Raw genomic sequence first — 26,560 nt, forward strand, 5'->3', positions numbered from 1 at the left:
AGTTGACTTATGATTGATATCTTCCTCTGTAGCACTAAAGTGCTTCTCTTTCCCGTGAGTAGTAATGTTGAAGGCCGTGTCACTGACCTGAACAGGAAGACCTTTCTCAAGATCCAGAAGACAGACTTGGCATCTGTTCTTCAACTTGGAGTAAGTCTGACATATGTCTGGTTTCTTGTATCTCTCAGTCCGGCTAGGCTGCCACCTAAACACAGTAAAGAACCATGTACGTACCTTGCATTCTATCTTATAATCTGCTATTACCATTCTCAAGTAAAGATTGTCACAAAAGCAAGATTGACAGAGGATTGGGAACTGGGATTGTTCACATCCATTAAACTTATGATATTTTTGTATCATCTTTCTTTTCCAATTCTCTTAGTTGATCTTCCAAGTCATGCGCAAATCCCTTAGTCTCAGCTACTCTGTTGAGCTTTACTCTCTCACTTTCTACTTCAGTGCGAGTATATCTCAAGATATGCATACACGACAACACACTTACCTTCTGTTCCTCGTTTTCCTCTAAGTGTTTTTCTAATAATAGTTCCTTTGTTCTCATCTGCTCTCTTGAAGGTAACAATGTTTTTCTTGAAGAAACAGGCTCGAATCTCACATCAGTCAGAAGCTTCTTCACTCTCCTGAAGTCTTCTATTTTCTCCATAAGTTCAGTTTCAACTCCCATCCGTTCTGCTCTTGCATGCATTGCCAAAGTTTCTTTTATACATCCCTCGTGTCGTTGGAGTTTAATGGAACGTGCTAAAGCCTTCCTTTTGACCAGTTCTCCGTATTTCCAGTGCAAGTGCTTGTTCTCAACCGTGCCATTAAACACTCCTCGCCTACCTATAAGCAAGAAAGCTTTCATATTCGAACCACGCTTGCGGCATATAAACCTCTCTTCACCAGTTATGCTTTCTATGTCTGCTCTCTGCTCTGCTGGCTGTAGGTACTCTTCCACTTTAACCAAACCACATTCAGCTTTTAATAGCTTTCTCTCAGCAATAACAAATTTCTTTTCCAGCTTCCTGACAAGATTCTTATGCCTCAGTTCTTTAACCTCGTGTTTCACTTCTTCTGCATGGTGACCATCGTTCAGATTCATTCCCCACTTACCTGTCAAGTCACGTGTTTTACCAAGAGTACCAGCATAAACAAGTTCATTACTAGGTTCAGTACTTATGACAATCAGGGCCGATGATCCTTCTTCTAAACGTGCCTCTTCTTCTTCTTGTAAACTCCTTACAAGTTTTTCTTGCTCCACCAATGCCTCATCTATTTCTGGTGACAAAAAGTTCTTTCCTCGGTAGAAAACCAAGCCGTCTTCGTTCCTAGAGAGTAGTATCCCTCCTGTCAGTTTCTCGAAGTCTTCAGCCATTCTCTCACTGGTGGTTAACTGTACACCACATTTAATCGCAATCATTGCAAGCATACTCTTTTTCTTCCTAGGTTTGTGTGTTGTATTTCCCACATCAGAATCAACACGCCTTCTCTTTCTCTGATCTCTCTTAGCACCATAATCATCACTGTTAATGAGTGCTTTCTCATGACGTCGATTAACTTTGGAGCCTTTAGTTTTTACTATCTCATCACCACCAGATATCCTCTTGTGCTTCTTCTTCTTCTTCTTCTTCTTTGATTTGCGATGTAAGAGGGTTATCTGAGATTGAACCGCAACCTTACTCATCGTCGTCATCTCTTTATCCGTGTCAGACTTAGGCGAGTCTAACTTGAATACATTCGCCCCCATAACCATTATAGTTAGCCGTGACGTTTGTTGAAGTCCGAAATTAGGGTTTGAGCAAAAGAAACTTATTACAGATCCAGTATCTAACCTGTTGCTCTGATACCAAATATAGTTTAGAAATCTCAAGAACTCAATCATGAATAAGAATAACTCTCTTATTATCTTAAGGAAAAATAACTCAAAAACCTTAAGCTCACAATCTCTCAATCTCTAAACCACAAGTTATGCAACACTCTTGCATCTTCTTATATAGAGATTAATAACTCCTAATCCTATTAGGTAATATATCTAGATAACTCCTAAACATATTAATATTCCTAATTTCCATAACTCGGTAAGATTAGGACTTTAACTTATTTCTCAAGTTTCCTTTTCTTTCAAGCTTAATCCAACATCGACTCGGTGATCTTGTAGAAGAAGACTCGCTTGACAGGGTTGAACACTAGCCATGGTATGTCGAAGAAAGTCAACGGGATTGCGAGCGAGTTGGCCGAGTTGGGAGCGGGGGTGACTCGGGAAACCTCAACTACGTGCATTGTCATTGGTGGTAACGAGAGAAAGGGGAACACAATACTTTGGAAAAAGCATACAATGCGCGACACAATCTTTATAATATTATTTTGCGAACGTAGTTGGTGGTAAAACCACGTTTTTTTATACAGACTCTTAAATATGATGTTTAACCAAACGAATCTAAAACTAATAATTGTTACGTTTTCGTTTTGATGTTGAAAACCGACAAAACATTTGACTAAGATCGTTTACTTATTTTAAGACAACTTTCTACGATTAGAAAATCTGAAAATGATGCTGCTCCAGCAGAAATAGCTCATTGGACGAGAGTGTTGTGATTAGTATTTATTGCATTTCATCATATTGATGCAGACGCTTGCTGCTTGCGTTTGCGAAAGATACCATTGATTTTAAGCATAGAAAAGATATTGAATATACTATTACTAAATCAATCTCTTAGAAGATTATAAAGTTATAAGTTTGAATGTGTTCTTGTGTTAAAAAAAATAAGAAGTTTGAACGTGTTCTTCAATTTTGTAAGAGAAAATATTAGCAGTAGCATTGTCAACAATGATAATAAGTGCTTTACCTTACCACCCAAGAACTCAAAGAGTAAATATGAAATACTTGCCTTTTATGATCAAAAATATGCTTAGAAGTTAGAACCAGTGATAATCTCCTAAAATGCTAGTTTGCATAAACAAAGTAAAGCTATAGTTACCATTAAACTAGTACTTCTTGTAGGAACAGTCCGTATATTTGTTAAAATATTCACTCTTTGGTTACTAAGAAAATTTTCATAGTTGCTTATGGACTCACTTTTTTTGCAAAAGAAACTCACTCCCATATATCAAAACAACGTTTCTAGTTGTTGTCCGCGAATGAGTGGTGTACAACAAAGGAACCTTGTTGTATACATGTCCGAAAGTCAAGAACGTTTAGGAAAATCATACGATTAACCTTTAATCATGATATTAAAGCCTCTTTCTCATATGATTTAAGATTATTTAATTATCATAATCGTGTTTTTTCTACCTACCTAGATCCCAACAATTTTTTTTTACCATATATTCCATCTGTTTCATAATAATATTTCAATAATAATAAGTGTGATTATAGTTTTTTTTTTTGTGTCAAAATGACACTTATTTAGAAATGGAGAAAGTAACAAAATTCCAACAAGAAGCATTAAAAACACCCGATAATCATCACACACCGTATTGCTTTGAAAAAAAATCATGAATCAAAACATATATGGAATACATCAAATCCAATTAAATCCGTAAAGAACATCAATTGAAAACCATCACAAAATCTAAGTACTCGTCATGTTCTAGAAAAAAATAGTTAAATGAAAATATAATAATATGGATTAGTCGTCGTCAGGCTCACTTCCCATAATATTGCACATCAACGTGACTTGCCATGAACGTACGTACCTGCTCCTCTTTACTGCCAAGCTCTAACTATGAAGTTACTTTTTTTGGTAAAATTTACAAAAGAAAATAAAAAAATTTACTTTTATTTTCTGGGTTCCACGGATAATAATGCATTTGATTATGGTCTTATCGGGGTTAGTCTTATTTGGACATGGTCTATTGGGGTTTTGACCATACATGTCCAAATAATGAGATTGTACTGGACAAAGGTCACAAAGCCATGTGGATGTCCAAATAATGAGATTGTACTGGACGAACCCATGTGGATATGCACAGTCAATTGACATCTCTATGACTACGTTGGTCTTTAGCTTTCTCGAACCTTTCCTTTTGACCGTTCGATTTGGTTTCTGCGAGAATCAATGGTTCCAGATCTCCCCAAAGTATCACTACTGACAATGACACAAAGTACCACTACTGACAATGCCACTTTTAATACTCCCACTATTAAGAAGATTTGAAAGTGTTCCTCAATCTCTTAAAAGCATAAGTCTTAGCAGTAACATTGTCGGGAGATCATGGTTGTAAAATATTTTCAATACCTCATTCATCCAAATACTCAAAGAATAAATATGTAAATGCTTGCTATTTTATGGTCAGAGACATGCTTAAAACTGTTGATTATCTTTCTCAAATGCTAGCTTTCATAAATAAAGCACGTTGCAATAACACTTGTGGTTTGAGTAATCAAAAGCATTACAAGAAACAAGAACAACTCAATGAGCTAAGCTTAACCTTTATCGAAAAAACAATGTAGGAAACTGACGGTGAGTAATCAAAAGCATTACAAGAAACAAGAACAATAAGCTTAAGCTTAACGTTTAGTTTTGTAAACCATTTTTGAACAAAGCAAGGACGATGTCAAGTTCAGCCTTATTCATGCACATTCCGATCTCGATGCCACCTGATTCGTCGCGTCTCTCTGCCATTGAGATTTTGTTTCCATCAATGGAGACAGCATCAACCTTAACGGGTCTTCCCCACCCGAAATACGACTCGTACACACACAACCGGGTCGACCCGGCAACCGCCCCGAACTGTGAGGACACTTCCGCGTAATCAAATACCATCTTGTATTCTTCCGCAATCGTCTCTATCTTTCTTGAACTAAACCCTTTCACCAAACCGCTGAGTATCTCCACCGCTGTTACAAATCCTCCTTCTCCCGCAAAATCCCCCGCCGTCTTGCTGTCGTAGCTACCCGCCGGAAACATGCAGTTTCCGAAGTAAGTCGGCGGAAGCGGCGGGTCAAGTCGCTCTCTAAAATCCGCAACGAAGAGGAAACTCACGGGTCTCTCCATGTTTCCTTCACGCGCCTTCACGAGGCATGTCCACACGTAAGCGTAGGCGATGACGAAAGTCGACAGGTGGAGCTGACTTGGTGGTGATGACGTGGTCTTGACTCGCTCTCGGAGTCTTTCGACGTCACCGCGTGACAGGACTAGCGTGGAGAAAAAGAAGTCGTCTCCAAGTTCCCATGCAGGAATAGGACTCAGGCTTCTGCTCCCGATGAGTTTGCCTTGTTTGAGAGATCTCACGATCTTGAGCATCTGTTCATCGAGTCCTGTTGTATCTTTGATCAACGACCGATCAAGAGACGGAGTTAGAGTCTCCGGTAGAGAGAAGATGACATTGTTTTCTTCGAGGTGTTGTTTGCACACGTGAGCCCAAGCTTTGATGAACATGGTTGACGTTTTCCCGTCTGAAACGCCGTGGTGTGCCGCGACGCCAATGGAGAATCCTTGGTCTGGGAACAACGTGATTTGAAGAGACAAGACCGTCGCTGAATCATCGGAAACCAGTACTTCGGGTATCAGAGTGTGTAACTCGGAAGCTGGACGTTGTCCATAACCGGAAAGAAGAGAGAAATCAGCGTCAGTTTCAGCTATGGTAACCAAAATGGCGTCGTTTTGAGAGACGACAATGCTAGGTTTGGGCTCGTTTAGCTCCCAAGTGATGCGGCCGCAGAGAGGGAGGTAGTCGCGGAGGACGAGGGAAAGGGAGAGCTTGAGCTTAGGGAGGATGAATGAGTGGAAATGCTCACGAGTCGACTCGATAAGTCTGTAGAAGAATACTCGCTTGGCTGGCTGGAACACTAGCCATGGTAGATCAAAGAAATTCAATGGGATTGCTAACGAGTTGGCGGAGTTTAGGACGGAGTCTGAGTTGGGAGCGGGGGTGACTTGTGAAACCTCAACGATGTGTATTGTCATTGGTAATAACGGAACAGAAGATTCAAGGGGAACACAATACTTTGGGTAAAGCCGAGAAGGTTGTGTTGGATTTCATTTACCATACAATAGACGGCATGATCCTTTTATAATACTATTTTGTGCGCCTAGTTGGTAAAAGATAACTTGTCAGGAAAATCACGTTTTTAATTATACTTATAATTTTTCTTCAATTTAGGACATGTAACAGCTATAACCACACTAGTTTATAGTTGTTTACGTATCGGTTTGATGTTGAAACCAACAAACATTTGAGTGAAGATAAACTTCCTAAGATTAGAAATTTTTGAAAATGATGCTGTTCTTGGAAGCAAAAATAGCTCCCGAGATGAGAGAGCTCCCACGAAGAACGTTAGTTATATAATTATTGCAGTTCATCTTACTAATGCAAACGCTTGCTACTTCCATTTGAGAAAAGTTAACCATTGATTTTAGGCATAGACTAGTAATCACTAATCAAATAAATACCAATTGTTGCATCACTGGGTTATTATCTTAAATAATTATATGAATAAGGTTCAGTAGTGTAGAAAAGATCTTTATCATTACTATTGACTTTACTCCTAGTCATATAATCTCGTATGAGATAAAAGATTTGAGTGTGTTCTTTAATTGTTCAAGAAAGATAAATTCAGCGGCTGCATTGTCAACAATGATGCAATAAGCCAATATTTGACTTTTATGAAAATATATATGTCTAGAACCAACGATAATCCTCAAATTTAGCAAGTATCAAAGCCTTGTTTGTTGATTTAAATAGGGTGATGGAAGGATTTATTATCCGTCTTGAAGAGAGATTTGATTTGAAATTGACCGATAAAAACCATCATTTTGAAGAGGTATGTTGAAATTCACATAAGAAGTTTAAAAAAAGTAACATTAATATGTAAAACATTAGAGCATAAATTTCTGTAGATTTTTATGTGTTTCGCCTTTGGAATCCACAAAAAGTTTAAAAAGCGGTCACAAAAGATGTGGGATAAGGATCGATTATGATAAGTTTGTTGGAATGTTCTCGAGAGTCACCGACATGTGACGGTTCACGATTGATGAGTTTAAAAAAAACAATTATTTAGTCAAAGAAAAATAAAAAAAAATAATATTTTTTAAAAAACCTTTAAGGATAATCATGGTCTTAGGACCAATTACTTTTCTGTTGAAATTCCATGGGAAACCCGGATCTAAGAAGATCCAGGCAACTACCATAATATAATAATCCCAACACAAGTAGAAAAAAAACACACCCAATAATCATACCGAATTGTTTTGAAAAGAATCATAAATCAAACGCATATATCGAATACGACTACCAAAACCAACTCAATCCCTTAAAAAGCCGCAATTGAATTTAAACCATCACAAAATCTTAAGTCTATATCTCATCACGTTCTCAAAACAAATAATTAAACGAATATATTATCTATGATTATGAGTCAACATTTCTTTGTCGTCATGCTTCTTGAAGACATATATACGTCATTCCTCACTTTCAATAATAGTGCATATCAACGTGACTTCCCTGAACGTAATACGTAAGTACCTGGTCCACATTTAACGGACGGACATTCTTTTCTGAAGCTCTAGACATTATCGGACCCATCAACCGTCGCAAAATTGCAGAACCGCGAGCTTCACTTTTCTTATGCTTATGCTTGCGTCTTATTCACCTTGGTGTTCGTCTTGCACCGCACCCCTTATATGCGCTTGTCTAAGCATCTGATCCAGATGAAGCTTCGATCTTTTATTATTTTCTTCCACATCGAGGGCTTCACGAAAACCATCTTCAAACTCTCTCTCTCCAGGAGCAAAAATTAAACCTAAATCATAACGGCTCTAACAAGTAACAAGTAAAATCAGGGCATTATAAAGAACAAGTAAATTAGGGTTTTATGATTACCAAAAAAATAGGGTTTTAAATTTTATAATAATATTGTAAAATGTAATGGGCCTGTGGCCCATTTATGGATGGTAAATGCATGCAACGGGGTAATGTCTACGTCAGTCTTCAGCTTTTTCGAACCTTTTCTTATGACCGTTCGATTTGGTTTCTTTGAGAATCAATGGTTCCAAGTATAAAATGCATAAATTTGTTATAAACGTGTGGAGTGGAGAGTGATAATTAATTACAAGAACACAAAACCAAATCTCCCTCTACTCACGGAATCTGATACCTGAGTGGAGCAAAGCCTTACTTCAAGTATTATCAACCTCCTTTACGATTCTGTGATACTTGTTTAATCTGTTTCTTTTGTCTCGCTCTGGTTAAGTAAAGAATCTGTTTCTTGCTTGGAAAGCAATATGGATGTTTAAAGTTTTCTTGTTCTTGTTTAATGCATGCTAAACCAAAAAAAATAACCGAATGAGGATGATGATGACGAATGTGTTTAGTCGAATTGATCTTTCGAGTTTCGTTACAGGTACAACAGAACATACGTGGCAACCAACAATGTCTGCAGAGACAAACATCCCAAGTTACTGGCTTAACTGGAGATTCTTTGTCTGCGCAATCTTCATCTTAACGTCCCTGTTTCTATCTTCTTTCCTCATTTGGAAATACGAAGGACCTGTAAAACGCAAGGCTGATGATCAAAGAGAACCGGTAGGAGTTGTATACGATGATGAAACTTGGAATACTTGCGTGGCAAGGATTCATCCGAATTGGCTTTTAGGTTTTCGAGTTTTCGGTTTTGTTGTTCTTTTGGGACTCATCTCTGGTAATGCCATAGCTGATGGAGCCAGCATCTTCATCTTTTACACTCAGTGAGTTCCCATTTTTTAGTGGTTACATCAACATATTCCACTGTGAAGATAAGTTACATCACTTGTTCTGATGAGTCTTGATTGTTCTCATCAGATTGACTTTCATATTGGTCACAATCTACTTTGGGGTATGGCTTTTCTTCACCTTGTCATGGTACTGCATATGCTTTATCAACTCATAAGTATCAGCTATATGTTCTAGATCAAATTTGATTCTTAGATGTGTTTCTATGTGGAATCAAAGTGTTTTAATGAGCCAAATTACAGTGAATTTTTAAAAATCATTGAATTGGAGTTGGTATAATTATGCAGCTTGGAGCCTTGTTGTCCATATACAGATATAAATCTGGTGAGAATTGTCTGAACGGAGTCAGTACAGCTGATGAAGAGCTAGGGTCGTATAGACCTCCCATGAATGGCGAAAATTCGAATGTGTTTAAATTCTCAAACGGACACGAGAGACACAACACGTCTACACGTCAAGTTGCATCTACATTGGGTTACATCCATCAGGCTCTTTATCAAGTAAGTGTTGAGTTCTCTGCTCTTGTCTATCTCTGATTCTGAGCATGTTTTTTGAATTGTAGACTTGTGGAGGAGCAGTATTGCTCACAGATGGTGTGTTTTGGTTCATTATCTACCCTTTTCTCACATCCAAAGATTTCAGTCTCAGTTTTGTAAGTTCTTCACCAAGAATCTGTCACACATTTTGTTAACTGTATGCTCTGACCAAACATTTGAACTGTAGTTCATTGTGGTTATGCACTCGGTCAACGCTGTCTTCCTCCTCGGTGAAACTTTCTTGAACTCTCTGGTTAGTTTGTATTCTTAGACAACAAAAAACATGATGATTATTGTAGTGACGATTACTTTAATGATGGTTTCTTTGTATACAGCGATTCCCATTGTTCAGGATTTCATACTTTGTGGTATGGACAGGCGTATTCGTGCTATTCCAATGGATCGTTCATGCTTGTGTCTCCTTCTGGTACCTGTCATGGTTCAATCTATCCTTCTTTAATGTTTCTATGAACAGATTAGTATTACAATATGTTTGGTGCAGGTGGCCATACCCATTCTTGGATGTATCATCAGCCTATGCTCCTTTATGGTACGCTACCCAAACTCGTGTCACTGTCCCTTGCATCAGTTATGAACACCAAAAAGTAGAGATAAGACTTAACTTCCGGTTATCCAACATTTTGCATTCGGTTTTGGAAATGTAGACAATGAAAATGATTCTTGATCTTGAATGGCCTTAACACTACACAGTAATTTTCAAATGGACGTTGCAGGTATGCTGCTGTTGGGTTGATGCACTTACCATGCTTTGGATTATTTGCTTTGATCGTGAAGTTGAAGTACTTGTGGCTCTCAAAATGTTTCTCAGATGAACCATATAGTAATAGATAGCATAATGCATATATATACTTGAATGCCTATAGAACATAGTACAAAGAAAAATGTTTAAGACTCTCATGTACAGGTTCAGGTCCACTCTCCTATTCTCCTGCCTTCTTTATCAATTTTTTTTTTTTTTTGTAAATAATAACATTCAAAGTTAGTTTTGAAGGAACAGATATAATCACTTATATAGTCTTTGTGTGCAGGGTAGTGAAGGCCAAAACCTATTATAACCAGAATAACTACTTTACCATTGTTCTTTCTATCATCTGCATGATAGTATATAAACTGCTCAAAGGCAATTGATCCTGAACGGCAAAACCATTGTGACAATATTCTTATCTACAAATCCTCCAAAGTCAATATATGCCTTACTAATTTGCATAGATACAAGATTTGAGCTTAAACATTCTCTTCCAGTATATTACTTTTTCGTACATATATGAACTTGCTACCTCCATGGGCCATGTCAAATCTTCATTACAGTATACAAACTACTCAACTTCACATCTATCTATTATACTAGCTTAATTCTTCTTACTGATTTATACACAAAACTTTGGTTTGCGCACACAACGATGCTTATGCTGTGCTGCCTCTTCAAAGGCTCATCTACCGTAGAAGGAACTTTGCGAGACAGTGGCAAGAGAAGCACAAGCAGCTGAATCTCCATCAGAACCATCTCGAAACTCCATGACTCTTTCATCCATAAACGGAGGATTACTTGGCAACGGCAAGACTTCCTCTTTGTTCTTTAGCATATGCAAGACCTTTGACATGGATGGTCTTAGCGATGCCATTTCTTGAGTGCACAATAGCCCTATCTGAACAACTCTCACTATCTCCTTCTTGATGATGATACTATCGTTACGATTCTTCCAGTCTAGGTTTGGATCATATATTTCCTCCAACTCTCCTGACTGAAAATGCTTCCATGCCTTTTTTTTTAATAACCCAAAACGTGACACACAAGTTAGGTCTAAGAAAGTGAAATCTTACACTACTATGAAATGGTTTAAACTTACTTCTGTAATCAAACTGTCTGAATAATCAGACATTTTGCTTTTTGTGTTCTGCTTTCCAGTTACAATCTCTAGTACAAGAACACCGAAGCTGTAGACGTCTACTTTCTCTGTTAGCTGACCATGTGCCAAGTACTCTGGAGCCATATAGCCACTGAAGATTCACAAATATTGAATCAGAACAAACATTTCAAGTATCTCAAACAACAAAAGCATATCTGAATGTTACTTACAGAGTCCCTGCAATGGCTGTGCTGATATGACTCTTATCCTCCTGGAACGATCTTGCAAGACCAAAGTCAGCGATTTTAGCTTGAAGCTTACAATCTAGCAGAATGTTGCTTGCTTTAATATCTCTATGGATGATTTTCACACTAGACTGCTCGTGCAGATACACCAACCCTTCAGCTGTTCCAACAATGATCACGAATCTTCTTTGCCAGTCTAATGTTTTGCCTCTGTTAACATCTACAAAAGGTAATAATGAAGAACGGTTTAAGCAAGATTCTATGAATGAAACTCTCATGGAATAGTATTTAGTCTTTACCGAAGATGAACCGATCAAGGCTCTTGTTCTGAAGATACTCATAGACAAGGAGACTCTCTGGTCCTGAGCAGCTGCAACCAAGAAGCCTGACTAGGTTCTTGTGTTCAACGGAGCTGATAATGTTGACTTCATTGTAGAAATCTGCTGCTCTGTGCCTGTTGTTGAAGAATAACCGTTTCACAGCGATGTCTCGTCCATCTGCAAGAACACCCTATAAAACAAAAGCCAGAGAGATGCCACTAAACTCAATCATTTGCTTACATAAGAAGATAAAAAGAAAGACTCTTAGATCATGTCCTTACCTTATAGACAGTTCCAAATCCTCCTTGTCCAAGCTTGTTTGCGTTGTCGAAAGAACCTGTTGCTTTCTCTAGTGTTGAGTATTTGAAGTTCAAGCTACTGTCTGTTAGCGTTTTCGCCATTTTCTCTACATCATTTGATCCTAAAGAAGAAAAACACCAAAAAAAAACTTAGTAACCTTATTTTAACCGATTAATCAGAGATAGTGGTTATTGAATATATCTATAATTACATATATATTCAATAAGTGGAACATAGACTGACCTCTTCTCTTCTTTTGTATGGTTCGGTGTTTGCAGATATAAACACCAATTGCTATTCCAACCATAAAGACAATCACAGAGCTAAGGACTGAAACAACAATCACCACTACAGAACCTGCATAAGTACCATTTCGTTAGAGTTATCATAAACACTCTTAAAAGCAGATTCTATAAAAAAAACATGTATCACCATTGCCAAAGAAACCATTAGGTGGTAACTAGACATTTTATAGAGGACTAGTGACTATGAAGATTACTCAAAACTTAGGTATGATGATCCTAAACATTAACAAATTCTTGATTTATTTTATATATTTTTTTCCATTTATATAAAATATTTTAGCTTTTGGCTTAATTATAAAATTATTATGATGAATTATCAAAATTACCTTATAACAAACAAAAGAAATTAGACAAGTTTGTGGATTTTCACTAACATTATTGTTTAATTAACATGTTTAGACTAATTTATAATTAGATCGATTTAAACAATTTAAAAAAGTTGAAATCAATTTAAGTTTTATAAATTGGATTTTAGAAAATAGTTTTGGACAAGACTGACGCCTGAATCGAATTTTAGAACTATGGTATTACCTCTTGATCTTCCGTTTCTTGGAATCTTGTTCAAGAAATCTTGATCAGAGTACCTAAGGAAACACCCAGTGTGAAGCGCACGTCCTTCAGACCACGGCAAACACTTGTCAACCATAGAAGCAGAAGCATCCTCCAAACACTGTTTACAAGACTCAGGACTCAAGTTCCTCCAGCAGTTCACCAACGCAAACGCAGACTCTCCGTTTTCAGACGCGCCGCGAGCGTACCCTCCACTCCCAGGAGCCGCAGCAACCGCGTTTCTCACCACCTGTCTCACCGCGTCACCGAACGTGGCGTTGTTTCTCTTAGTGGTGTTCCCGCAGATGACGGTGTCTTCAGGTCCTTTGAACTCTTTGTAGAAACTGTAGTTCTCGGCTCTCATGAAACATCCGTCGAGGAAGATTCTACCTCCGTTCTGAGGGTAACACTTTGGTAGTATGGTTCTCGCTTCTGCATAGCAGAGGACGCAGTCGTTCAAAGGGAGGTCTCCGTAGCACTGTGCGAGAGCGTAATTACCGTCTGGTCCTGAACCGGTTTGAGCGGTTCCAAAACCGGTGGTTTGGACTACTTGGCTGATTTTCTCCATCGAGGCTACGAAGTTGGGGACGAAGACGGTTTCGTTGTGCTCGAGCTGCGGTGAGCAAGTGATTTTGACGGATCGTGCTCTAGGGTCTGAGGTGATTGGTCGGAGTAGTGAAAGAAGAAAGAGGAAGAGACATGGAAGGTGGCGATGATGAGTTGGTTCTTTCATCATTGTTTTGTTGTTGCTTGATTGAAAAGATATTTTTTTCTTGAATGATCAGAGGGTTTGAAATGGAGGAAGCAAAGATTAAAGAAGACGAATGAAAATGATGAAAGAGTTGAATTTTCAACAGCTTGACTTTGACGAAATGGTTGTCTTGTAATAATAGTCAACTTACTTTGCTGTTTCTATCTCTCTCTCTCTATACTGGTTAGTCAAAAAAGTAGTAGTTTTTTTATTTGTTTAATAAGATTTTGGATTTCTCTAGAGAGAGAGAGAGCGGTTGGTCTTCGGATTCACACTTGGAAACCAGCTCAATCTTGAGTTGACGTCGTTGTCTTTATTCAAATAGTTGTCGGTTTTCATTAAAAAAACGGTGGATAATTTAGTTGATCCGGTCTGGTGTGGAGCCGGTTCGGTTTAATTGGATAATTCCCTTTACCCAATTCATTCATTCTCTCTACTGGTTCACTATCCTACACTGGTCCTAAGCTAAAGGTGCTGAAGCTCCAGCTATACACACTAAAATTTATATAGAAATTTAAGAACGTTAATATCCTTTGCAATAATAGATTATGAATTAAAATATTTATTTTTGTATATTAGGAGTCTAAGTACACAGGACCGGCCTGCCTAGAAATTCCAATAATTCTGAATATTTTCTTAAGAGAATAAATATAACTTCACATGTCCTTTATTGTATGACGACATTCCAAAAAATAAGAATTAAGAAATGTCAAATGGATAAACTAACGGTAGATAATAGAGGACGTTACAATAAAGAAATGGTTTGGTATGTTACCATTAAAGTTCTAGAAATTAAAAAAAAAAAGCCATTAACAAGGTCAAGTTGCCATTGTCAAAAGTTTGTAGTCAATAAAAATACAAAAGGACATGGGGAGTAGTTGGATAATCAATGCTGAAAATTATATAGTGGGGTTACAAACTCAGAATAAATGACAGCTTATCTATAATAAGTAACAAACAAATTATGTTGGGCAGACCAAAATGTATATAATCTTTTTACGTATTTATTCTTCACCAGAAATTGTTATAATTTAACATGTTTAGTAGTCGTCCTCACCGTCACGGCTCCTTGTTTTTTTTTTTTTTGCGTGGAGTTTTCTTTTAATTGTTCTTAGCATATTTAAATTAAAATAACTTTTGCAAATATGAAAACGCAAACAAAACTAGTGATTTATTTGAAATAGAAAAACATACAAACTTGAGAACAAAAGCAAAATCACATAAAAACGGTTGTAATATTAATCGAATCGTACTATAGATTTATAAACAAACCTAAACCAAGACTAAACCAGAGTTTGCCCTCCACCAACCAAGTGAGCTCTAACCGTGTTCACTTCCTAGGTTACATAACAGTGGCGTGGATCATACGTTAACTCAATTAGTTACGATTTATCGGCATCTCAGGTCTTTTTACATATGACAGATTGAGAATCCATCCACGACAAAAAGATTCTGATATTAAAAGCTCATCTAGGTTCGAAGAAACTCTCAGATATGTTGTCACTCCTCCAGCCAGAAGACTGAGACTGATCTTCCATCGTCGGAGACATCATCTTTCTCATCTCCAATACACTCCCTGGATTCAGAAACGGCGGTTGCGTCGGCGTAGGAATCTCCAAACTCCCTTTCATCATTTTCACAACCGCAGACATGGCAGGACGCTGATCAAACGCTGCTTGAACGCAGAGCAGACCGATCTCAAGCAACCGTGACGCTTCCATCTTGTTGAAGTTGTCCCCCAAAACTGGATCCACAACTTGAACAAAGTTGCTTGTCCCGTACAGACGCCAAACCTAAATTTTCATTTTCAAGATTCAAGAAAATGGTTTGAGCTTAAAACAAACCCTCAAGAAAAAAAAAATGATAATTACTTACCGTTTGGAGGATCGAACTAGAGTCTTGTGAGAAGGCGTTGTTACGTCTTCCGGTTATAACTTCAATCATAAGAACTCCGAAGCTGTATACATCTGCTTTCTCAGTTAGTTTCCCTCGTACAACATACTCTGGTGCCATGTAGCCTCTGTGTTTCACAAGTGGAATAACTTCAAAAATTAGTATAAAAATGGTGTAATCAGTAAAAGTTACAAAAGATAAGTTTAGAGACTTTACAGTGTACCGGCGATGGCAGTGCTGATGTGAGTCTTGTCCTCAGGGAACAATCTAGCCAGTCCGAAATCAGCGATCCTCGGAGTAAAATCATGTTCCAAAAGTATATTACTCAGCTTGATGTCTCTATGTATGATCCTCAGATTTGACTCTTCGTGTAGATACGCCATTCCTTCTGCTGTCCCAAGTATAATCTTGAACCTCTTCGCCCAGCTCAACGGTTGAACATCTTGTCTTACTGTACCAAAAAAAAGAAGCAAGAACCAAATCAATGTAACACTACTGAGACATGGTAATCGCAAAAGATTGGATTTAGGATGAGAACAACAAACCGAAAAGATAGTCATGGAGGCTTTGGTTCGCTATGTATTCATAGACCAAAAGGCTCTCGGGTCCGGTTATGCTGCATCCCAAGAGCTTGACAAGGTTCTTGTGGTCGATTTGGCTTATTAGATTGACTTCGTTAAAGAAATGATCAACCCACTGCTTTGTGTTGAAGAATAGCCTCTTCACCGCAACAGTCTTACCGTTACTAAGAACTCCCTATTGCACAAAAAGGGTAAAGAGTTAACCAATTGAAGAATAAGAATCTCTAAAGAAACAGATAATAAGAACACACCCTACCTTAAATACAGAACCAGATCCTCCTTGGCCTAGCTTATTCTTGTCGCTGAAGTAATCAGTGGCCCTCTCGAGATTCTCATAGGAGAAACAAAGATCAGATTTGTTGGCAAGCATAAACAGAGACCCTAGTTGCTTCTTCTCTACATTACATTACCCACACGCACAAAAAATTATTTAGTATTATCAAGATTTTAAGCTTTACTATAACCACTCATGCTCCAATGTGCAAAACATTTAGAAGTCACAAACCTCTTAGCTTCTTGGCACGTTTCTTCTTATACAAGAAACCTAAAGCAGAGACCAACAGAACAAAAGCTACCACCGAAGATGTCACCGCCAAAATCACAGCCAAGTGGTTATGACCTGATTAATAACAAAAAAGAATAGACTTAAATAAATCAACCTATTAGTGAAATGTTTCTAAATCAATGCCTCAGTTTTGTGTTTAATCTGTAACCAATGTTCAATAACATTCCATAAAATGTAACAATATATACTAATCTAAGTCACATTTCAAGCTTTATCTACTTACCACCATTTCCATCTGATGTTGAATTTCCAGAGTTATTGTAAAACTTCAGATTAGAAAACCTCATGTAACAGCCAGCGTTAAGAGCTCGACCTTCTTCTTTACCCAAACAAGAACCGATTTGTTCTGAAGCTTTACTCAAACACTCAGCACAACCACTGCGGGTAAGAGGCTCCCAACACTGAGCCAAACCGTGAGCCGTCACGTTACGTCTATCCACAAATCCAGCGTAGAAACCACCGTTCCTCACCGCCTCCACGCTCATAAACTTCACCAACTCCGCGGCGTTAGCCCGGAATAACGTCCGGTTTACCCCGGTTATCTCCTTATTAGAACAATTAGTCACGTCTTGCGAGCTTAACGTCTCGTTGAAGAAGTTGTACTCGTCGTACCTAATCAAGTATAAAATTAGATACAACTAAATTTCGGATTTTTTAAAAATATACTTGTTTTGTTTAGAATTATGAAATAATAAATAATAACAAAAAAATTATGTTAAATTTAAAATTTAATGTTTTATTCATAAGATCAGTATCATATAACCAAAATACTCAAAAAAAATTTCCTAAATTGGAATAAAAAATTATATTTTCGGCTGAGACGAGAATGATACCTAATGAAGCATCCATCGGAGAAGACACGACCACCACGAGTGCCTCGTTGAAAGGGTAAGCAACGAGGGACTTTAGCTTTGATCTGAGCGAAACACAAGTCGCAGTCTTTCTTGTCAAGATCTTTCATGCACTCTCCGTAAGCATAGACCGTTAAGTTCCCTGTGCCGTTGACTACTTGCCCGTAGCCTTTAGCTTCCACTAGCGGAGACACTGCGTCCATGGCGGCGAGGAAGTTGGTGACGACGAGACTTCTTTGCTGAGGGGTCGTTGTTCTGTTGCTGCATCGCTGAGCCACCGTCTCTCCTCTCGAATCGGAGATCACAGGGTTTAAGAACAAAAAACCGACAAGGAGGAGAAGAGAGAGGTTGGAGATGAAAGTCGTCATCTTGGTTTCGAGGGTTTGGTCTTGTGGAGTTTAGTAATATAACATTTGTTTTGGAGTTTTTGATTTTCACTCTGTTTTTTTTATTATTGTTTCTTTCTTTTCAAGTGGATTTGGGAGATGGAGAAAGGAAGGAGAGGCACGAATCTGGAAGTTGAAATTCGATTTGCGGTTGTTGGGTCAATCGGAAAAAGAAAAAAAAATCAACTTTGAGTTTTCGTCTTTGCTTTGGAGAGATGATGGGTGTGGAGAGTCAAAGAGTTCGATGATGATGATTCAAGGAAAGAGAGCGATCGCATTTAGGACAGGGAAATTAGAAATGAAAACAACTAACGACGCCGTTTGGAGTTATGTTCTTTTTTGCTGTGTACGGTTTATGGGTGGGAGATGACGTCAGCGCTTTGTCATTATTTTGGATATGTTCGGTTCTGTAACCCATGTCTTTTTGCGCCGAAAAAGAAAACTAAATTCTGTGATACTCCAGTTGTCAACTTGTCGTTAGTTTGTAAGTAGTACGTGGGTCATAATATTAATCACAAGACTATCTTAAAGAGAGAACGAAGAATCAAAACTATGAGAATGTATAGAGATGACAAGGAAATTGAATGATTATGTGAGTTACGTGATTCTTATAATTGGATTAGCAGATTTAGCGTAGTGGTTATTAGTTTTGGATCTACCGTTCCCAATTTTAGCTCATCAAAATCGGTTCAAGGCTTGTTAAGATTGCGGCGGGATGGCCTACGATCTTCAGATTCACCGAGAAGACAATACACTACCTCAAATCCGGATTTGAGAGGGGAATGTTCTATATAATAGCATATAGAGAAAATATAGAAATAAGTTCAAATGTTATAGTAGAAAACTAACTCTAATGACATAATATATATGCCGTATTGTGAGGGTTGTCTCTAGATCAGTTAGCAACTTCAATCTCTCTCGTTTAATAGGGAGATTACGACATATGCATCATTGCAAGCAGTGACGGAGGCAGAAAATTTATTCAGGAGAGTCACAGTTAGACTACTCTTTAAAATTCAAATTTCATAAGAGTCAATATTCTGTTTTGGTAGGGGTCAACAAAATATATTTGGTAAAGAATAACATTATTTAAAAAATCCATGGGTGTCAATTGACCCCCCTCATTACCCTCTACCTCCGCCACTGATTGCAAGGTCATCTCAAAGCCAAATCAACTTCAATCATTCTTTTATTATTTTGCCACCTCTTTCCGTCGACCATCTTTTTCAACCATCGATTAGTATAATCTTCCGTATATATATATTCTGAAAATGACAGAATTATAAATGTCTAAACCCTCTAACGTCGCTTTTTGAAAATTGCATTTCTGGTTTAAATATTTCCTGATAAGTGATAAATCGTATATATAATTAACAAGAAGTACATAGTACGTATGTGCATGTATGTTACTTTATAGCTTATACGTATGTGAACATGTATAAGCTTTTTCCTTGCAAGATACCAGCCTTAGGCTGTTAACTAATCAGTGTCTTTATTTTTGTTTAGTTTGGGATCTTAGAAAATAATTAGTCAAAATACAGGACTCTAAAATAAGAAAAATGGTTTATAAGTCGTTGAATTTTTGTTTACAGTGTATAACGAAAAATATCTCTGCTTTTTCATTTGTATAACCTCTAGAATACTATGACATATATACGATCGGAGTCGATGCTTATCATATAACATTAGTTTAATCAACAAAACTACAAAACCTAATCGAAACTCCGTAACAGTTCAACGCAAGATCTTGATTTCTGACGGATTGTAATATATAAATCTAAAAAGTGATTAACACGGTTTCTTAAATTATTGGTACAGATACAGCGTTTAAATCAAACATATATATTTCTAACATGTAATAAATATTTAAAATGTATAGTCTCTAATATTTTCGAATTTTTTTTAAAAAAATTATACTAAATAAAATAATTATATCAATATTAATACAAAATTACAATAATTAATCCAAAGATACAATAATATGTATGTAACAATGTAATTCAAATTCCTAAAAACATGTTTATAGATCATAAAGACATAAAGTAAATGTAATTTACAATATTATTTTTAACTTTTTCTTTATAAAAATTTACATTAGTTTTTCTACAAGCAGACGTACTACTCCCTTTCAAAGGTTTTAGGCAGTCCATTCACTTTTCAAAGCTATTAGAATCACTAGTGTTTCATTATACTGTTTATTATGTTTTTCCCACTTTTTTGTAGTGTTTATGTTTTGTCATGAATGAGGATTTAAAGATGGTTTCTCCCATTTGGTGATTCCCCTGCTTTTTAAACATTTCCCATTCAATACTAATAAGCTTGATCCCTGATCCGTAACGCTTAGATCCGTTTTTTCCAATTCGAAGCCTGATCAAGTGGACAAGTCGATAAAACAAAAATCGTTTATGCAAACAACCGGGGGTCCCTTAGACCATCTTCAACCAGGGTGCTTAAGGGGAATGCTTAGCTTAATAAATATTTAAAAAAAAAAAAATGGGATTAATATAAAAAAGCGGTGCTTAAAGAGGAGGTAGAAGAACCGGGTGCTTGTGGGACACGTGTTGGATCTTGGTCGAATTGGCTCGATCCTCTCTCTCTCGTCTTCGTCGAATTGGCTCGATCGCCTGGTTCGATCGGTACAAAATCCAGCCCAAGGTCAAGAACTCCTTCTCAGACATGTTCCGCTGCTACAGAGATGTCATGAAGATGTTCATTTCGTCGGCCCTCTGCAGCTCGTCTCCTATCCTTCGATCCAGGTAACCCGTCTCAGCTCTCCTCCGCCATGGAATCAAGTTTTTCCGTCGCCGGATCCTCCACCATCGTGCTCCAGATCCGGGAGAGAAAGCTTGTGAGCTCCAATGGCCATTCTTGGCTTATTTTCAAGTTTGGTCCTTTGTCTTTGGATAATTATTTTTTGATCCCAAAACTATCAGATTTGCAGAACAGACCTCTCTAATTGACTCCTAATCTTTCAATTGTGCAATTTTAACCCAAAGTAATTTTTTTAAGAACCTTTAGGTAAGCAACTAGCATTGAGGCACAAAATTTGGGGGTTTCTTATCTAAAGTGCTTATCAACAATTATATATTAAAATAATCATTAAGCAACTCTAATAGGATTTGTGGTTAATCATGCTCTTAGTACTCACCGCTTAGAAGCAAAGCGACCAGCTCGTGACTAATGACTATCAAGTCAATGTCAACTCCAAGCTATCAAAGCCGTGTATGTGGCATTATTGATATCTACTTGCATTAATGTATCTTTTTCTTGCAGAAAACAAAAGCCCAAACCATGATTGAGACCTAGAAAACTAAACTCTGATCTCTGGAATCAAAAACCAAACCGTGTATTGAAATGACTGCAAGACTTTTGTATTTATTTTCTTTTTTGTTGTTTATTGATGAAATCATGTATTTTATTAGTCTACGATTTGATATGCTCCAAATCTTGTTTTCTTTGGGCCGACGAAACGAATAGTCTTAAGGTTGTTGTTTTCAAGATATTAGGATTAGTGGGCAATAAAAAAAAATGCCATCTTTGACTTATGTTTAAGGTGTGCCCACTAGTGGCGCCGTCACCATCTAAAACACCACAGTTACTTTTTGACTTACATGGCTATTTTAGTGCACGATAATTTTCCCCTCATTTTTTCTTCCTCTGTATCTTTTTTTTTGTTTGAGAAAGGGTTTGCTAAATATCTTACATTCACAATTCATGGAAAAAGAGGCTCAGCAAACCCAACAGGGAATTGAATTGTTTGAACAAAATATACTTTGCAATTTTTTAAAGGAGGTTTTGCATTTAGCAAAATGCCAGACCGTTTTCTACCGACCTCTCTATCTCGTCCGATTTGACATTTAAAACTGAATCATCATAACACCAAAATACCCCATCCGTTTCATAAAGTTATATAACAAAATTTTGTTTCAAAAAAATCTATTTTTTACATTTTTAATGTATATTTTATTAACTAATTACAAACTTTAAAAAAAAACTTAATTGCATTCAATGGATTTTTATTGGCTTAAAACTATGGAAAAAAATAATCACAAAAAAAATTGCAAATTTAATGTGTTTTTTTAAAATGTGTGAAAAAATTAAAATATTTAACATTTTGAAACAAATGGAATAGTATGCATCACTGAAAATAAGTATGGATGTTTCGGATACCCGTTCATAGTTGAATTAGATTTTTAATGTTGCCTGGTTTTCATGTTCATATTTGAATTAACTTTTAAAAAGGGTTTTTAGTTTTCAGCATCAAATAATAAATTCCTTCAGATATAATAAATTTTCGAATTGGTGTTTGATGCTCAAAATTATCTAAAACCCAAAAATAAATATCTTCTAAAAGTATCCAACCGTTGATTTTACAGGCCACAGACTCTTTTCAATGATGCACAAAGTTGGAAACAAGAACAAATATAAAGTCAACTAGTATGAAGGGAAACATTGTCCAAACTCGTATTGCAGAGGATAAAACTAATGAAAATATGAAATATATGTACGTTGGTCAAACCGTTTGGATCCAGACCGAAAACTGAAATAACCGAACTAAAACGGCATCAAATTTCATAAATATTCAAACAGATCCTATCTTTAGAACCGAAAAACCAAAAAAAAGATTCAACCGAAACTGAAATGTCCAGGCCTACACAAACGGTTGTAATCTTAACTGTACAGTACTATAGATTATAAACGAATCTAAACCAAGACTAAACAGAAATTTTCCCTCCATGTGAGCTTTAACCATGTTCACTTCCTAGGTTACTGTAAGTGAGATTGTTTCCCTTGAATATTTACTTTGCATATACGTCAAGTTATATAGTACATGAGGTTACTACAAAATAGGGATCTCCCTGAATACTCTAAACTATAGTAACAAACAAGAGAATATACTGAAGATATTCTTTATTATCTTTCACCCTCCCGCAGTTGGAGCGTCCGGTGTCGTGACGCCTAAACTGGAGCGAAAGTTCAGGAAGAGTGAAGAGGGAAGACCTTTTGTGAAAATGTCCGCATATTGTAGAGATGAGGGAACATGCAGGACACGAACTAGGCCCATCTGTACTTTTTCTCTGACAAAATGAATGTCTATCTCAATGTGCTTTGTTCGCTGATGTTGCACTGGGTTGGAGGAGAGGTAGACCGCACTGACATTGTCACAATACACGATGGAAGCCTTTTGAAGTGGACAACCCATCTCGAGTAGAAGGTTACGTATGCCACAAGTTTCAGCAACTGCATTCGCAACTCCTTTATATTCAGCCTCTGCACTAGACCTTGATACCGTTTGTTGCCGTTTAGCCGACCATGAGATCAAGTTGTCCCCTAAGTAAACACAATAACCCGAAGTGGAGCGCCTTGTGGAAGGACACCCAGCCCAGTCAGCATCCGAGTAGGCAATGAGAGATGTCTTCTGGTGTTTGAGGAGCTACAGGCCATGAGTGAGTGTTCCTTGGAGGTATCTGAGTATGCGGCGTAAGGCTTGAAAGTGAGGCTCTCGAGGTGAATGCATGAACAAGCATATTTGTTGGACTGCGTATTGTATATCTGGCCTAGTGAAGGTGAGGTATTGCAAGGCACCTGCAAGGCTTCGGTACTCTGTAGGGTTTGTCACTAGTGCTCCATCGTCTTCGCCTAGCTTGGATTTCATGTCGACGGGGGTAGAGCAAGGTTTGCATTCTGACATGCCAGCTCGTGCAATGATCTCTGTAGCGTATTGAGTTTGATTTAGAAAGAGACCTTTGTCGTTGAACACAGCCGATACGCCTAGGAAGGAGTTGATTTGTCCAGCATCCGTCATTGGGAATTCACTTTTGAGGTCTGCAATGATCTTGTCTCTTAAGTTGGTAGTTGACGCCGTGACTATGATATCGTCAACGTAAAGGAGCAGGTAAGCCCGATCTCCGTTTTTCCTGTAAACAAAGAGACTTGTATCGCTTTTAGATTGAGTAAAGCCGTGGTTAGTGATAAAAGAGACAAAGCGTGCGTTCCAAGCTCGCGGTGCCTATTTTAATCCGTAGATAGATCTTTTCAGCTTGCAGACATGTTTAGGTTTAGCTGGATCGACGAAGCCTGGGGGCTGGAACATGTATACCGTTTCGTCGAGCCGACCGTGGAGGAATGCATTTTGAACATCCAGCTGATGGATCGGCCATGAGTGAGATAGCGCAACATGAAGAACAGTGCGTATCGTAGCCGGTTTGACTACGGGGCTGAATGTCTCGGAGAAGTCAATGCCTTCTTCTTGAGATTTGCCGTTGGCTACAAGGCGGGATTTTGGCTTTTGGAACGTTCCATCTGCATTATATTTATTTTTGTAGAGCCACATTGACCGAATGATATTAGCATTTTTCGGTCTTGGAACAAGATCAAAAGTTTCACTCTTGATAATAGCATCGTACTCAACTCCCATTGAAGCATTCCAGTAAGGATCGTTTAAAGCTTGAACATGATTTTTTGGAACAGGAGAAGGTGTTTGAGCTAAAAGAGACAGGGGTTGCCTCACCTTGTGGATTCCATGCTTGGAACGTGTTATCATGGAATGCCTTGGTACTTCTACTGCCTCTGGGACAGCTTGAGTTGGCTCTGTTGGAACTGCAGCAGCCGCAGGATGAGTAGGAACATTTGAGCCCTGTAAAATCTCACGAAATAGAGGTGAAGGTTCATCAGAAATATCAAGAAAGTCATAAGAAGAAGAAGAAGATTTCGCTGATGTAGCGTAAGGAAACTTTTCTTCATCGAAATTGACATGTCTCGAGATAATGATCTTTCTTGTGTTGAGATCAAGACATCGGTATCCTCGATGATTGGTAGGATAACCAAGAAAGATGCAAGCTGAGGATCTTGGAGACAGCTTTGCGAGATGAGAATGATTTTGGTTTGGGTAACAAAGACAACCAAATACTTTAAGATGATTGTAAGTGGTTGGTTTTGAGAAAAGCTTGGTGAAGGGAGTAGTGTTTTGATTTGTTTTGGTGGGAAGAAGATTGAGGATGTGGACAACTGTGTGAAGCTCCTCAACCCAAAAGTGAGAAGGAAGAGTAGCTTGAAATAAGAGAGAACGAATACCATTATTGATGGTACGTATCATTCTTTCGGAACGCCCATTTTGTTGAGATGTATATGGGCAAGAAAACCTGAAAACAGTACCCTGAGAAGCAAAGAATTTTTGAAATTGAGAGTTATTGAATTCACTGCCGTTATCACACTGAAAAAATTTGATATTTTTGGAGAAGTGTGTTTTGACATAAGCGGCAAACTGGGTGTATTTGGTGAAAACATCAGCTTTGGATCTGAGAGGATACACCCACAAAAAATTAGAATATTGATCCAGAAACAGAACATAATATTTGTAACCGCTGATTCTTTGAACAGGAGAAGTCCATAGATCCGAATGAATGATCTCAAACGCATTATTGACAACAGTTTCAGATGAAGAGAAAGGATGTTTTATTTGTTTACCTAGCTCGCAAGCATGGCAAGTTTGAGAAAGATCTCTTTTATTACAAGGTAAAGCAGAAGCAGATAGTAGAGAATTTAAAACTTGATTGCCAGTGTGAGCCAGACGACGATGCCACACTGTGGAAGAACAAGCTAGAAAAGCAGAAGGCTGAGAAGAACTTTTATTCTGCAAAGGGAAAAGAGGATATAGATCTCCACTACTATCACTGCGGAGTATCCTCTTCCTGGTCTGCAGATCATGAACAGAGAAACCATTAGGATCAAATTCAATAGAACAAGAGTTGTCTTTAGTGAATTTGCGAACAGAGACAAGATTTTTAATTATAGAAGGAGTAACAAGGACATTGCGAAGAGATAAAGGACGAGTGGGAGTAGAAAAAGAGAAAGAGCCGGAACATTTTATTGGGATGGAGTTACCGTTGGCGACAACGATTGTTTTTCCGATGCTAGGATCAACAATGGACTTAAGATTACCTGTTGAATTAGACAAATGTGCCGTTGCACCAGAATCCATGTACCATTGATTATCTGTCGGGTCAATCAGAGTCATGGTGTTGAATGCGTTAGCAAAGTCCGTTGTTGGTTGCATTTGCTGAGTGCCACTTCCTTGTCCTTGCTGCAGATTCTGAGACACAGCTACTGAGTTGTTTGGACGTGGGCCAAGCAAGCCTTGCTGTGGATGAAGAGGTTGGTTTTGTCCCCATGCGTTGAGCTGCTGTGGCCAGAGAGCGTAGCCATTGGACCAGAACGGAATCTGCCACTGTTGATATTGACCGCGAGGTGTATTGAAGTTGTGTCGTCCTCGTCCTCTGTTGTTACGACCACGGCCTCGGTTGTTGTTGAAGCGTTGTTGATGTTGTGGCTGCTTGCGGTCATGTTGTTGAACAGTGGTGTTGAGAACCTTGTCTGCAGAGGATGTGTCGTCTACTGAGTTGCTCTGTTTGCGTCTCCGGTTAAGACGTTGTTCTTCAAGCAAGAGCATTGATCGTGCTTCATCAAAGGAAGGGAACGGCTGACGATGCATGATTACATTAATAATGTTATCATATTTTGGCGTGAGTCCGTTGAGCATGAAGGTAACAAGAGTTCGTTCCGTAACTGGAGCATCAACATTCGCCAGCAGATCTGCAGTTGACTTAAGCTCCTGTGAGTAATCGTCGATCGTTTTGTCGCCGATTTCCTTGGTGCGTAGCTGGTTGTCCAGTTGAATGGCTCGGGCCTCCTTGTTGTTACG

The 26,560-nt window shown here is 38.0% G+C and overlaps 4 protein-coding genes and 1 long non-coding RNA gene across 6 annotated transcripts; 2 read left to right on the forward strand and 3 right to left on the reverse strand.

Moving 5' to 3' along the window:
• Positions 1-4,338: 4,338 nt before the first annotated feature.
• On the reverse strand, positions 4,339-6,001 carry LOC111212661 (phenolic glucoside malonyltransferase 2-like). The gene has a single exon (XM_022714240.2). The coding sequence runs from the start codon at positions 5,904-5,906 to the stop codon at positions 4,515-4,517; it is 1,392 nt and encodes a 463-aa protein (XP_022569961.1). The 5' UTR covers positions 5,907-6,001; the 3' UTR covers positions 4,339-4,514.
• A 298-nt stretch (positions 6,002-6,299) lies between these two features.
• On the forward strand, positions 6,300-10,275 carry LOC111212659. 2 transcript variants are annotated; one of them, XM_022714238.2, is made up of 8 exons: positions 6,300-8,684; positions 8,779-8,812; positions 8,997-9,209; positions 9,272-9,361; positions 9,433-9,498; positions 9,581-9,672; positions 9,748-9,795; positions 9,980-10,275. In XM_022714238.2, the coding sequence occupies exons 1-8, from the start codon at positions 8,284-8,286 to the stop codon at positions 10,095-10,097; spliced, it is 1,062 nt and encodes a 353-aa protein (XP_022569959.1). In that variant the 5' UTR covers positions 6,300-8,283; the 3' UTR covers positions 10,098-10,275. The 2 variants fall into 2 exon arrangements, with proteins under 2 accessions (XP_022569959.1, XP_048592077.1); XM_048736120.1 differs by having other exon boundaries at positions 8,224-8,684; positions 9,598-9,672; positions 9,980-10,078.
• Positions 10,276-10,431: 156 nt separating this feature from the next.
• On the reverse strand, positions 10,432-13,718 carry LOC111212664 (cysteine-rich receptor-like protein kinase 2). The gene is made up of 7 exons (XM_022714243.2): positions 12,815-13,718; positions 12,222-12,335; positions 11,960-12,099; positions 11,658-11,868; positions 11,344-11,578; positions 11,114-11,264; positions 10,432-11,026 (listed from the first exon to the last, which is right to left on the reverse strand). Exons 1-7 carry the CDS (start codon positions 13,566-13,568, stop codon positions 10,697-10,699), a joined length of 1,935 nt encoding a protein of 644 aa, XP_022569964.1. The 5' UTR covers positions 13,569-13,718; the 3' UTR covers positions 10,432-10,696.
• A 1,016-nt stretch (positions 13,719-14,734) lies between these two features.
• Positions 14,735-18,128, reverse strand: LOC111212663 (cysteine-rich receptor-like protein kinase 3). The gene is made up of 8 exons (XM_022714242.2): positions 17,456-18,128; positions 16,846-17,234; positions 16,563-16,676; positions 16,314-16,453; positions 16,022-16,232; positions 15,693-15,927; positions 15,459-15,603; positions 14,735-15,376 (listed from the first exon to the last, which is right to left on the reverse strand). The coding sequence occupies exons 1-8, from the start codon at positions 17,839-17,841 to the stop codon at positions 15,050-15,052; spliced, it is 1,947 nt and encodes a 648-aa protein (XP_022569963.1). The 5' UTR covers positions 17,842-18,128; the 3' UTR covers positions 14,735-15,049.
• A 223-nt stretch (positions 18,129-18,351) lies between these two features.
• Positions 18,352-21,477, forward strand: LOC125576322. The gene is made up of 2 exons (XR_007314724.1): positions 18,352-20,707; positions 21,133-21,477. It is a non-coding gene; the product is annotated as an uncharacterized LOC125576322 (long non-coding RNA).
• Positions 21,478-26,560: the final 5,083 nt, after the last annotated feature.

This window comes from Brassica napus, chromosome A7 (genome assembly GCF_020379485.1).
Source record: "Brassica napus cultivar Da-Ae chromosome A7, Da-Ae, whole genome shotgun sequence".
Taxonomy (NCBI): Eukaryota; Viridiplantae; Streptophyta; class Magnoliopsida; order Brassicales; family Brassicaceae; genus Brassica; species Brassica napus.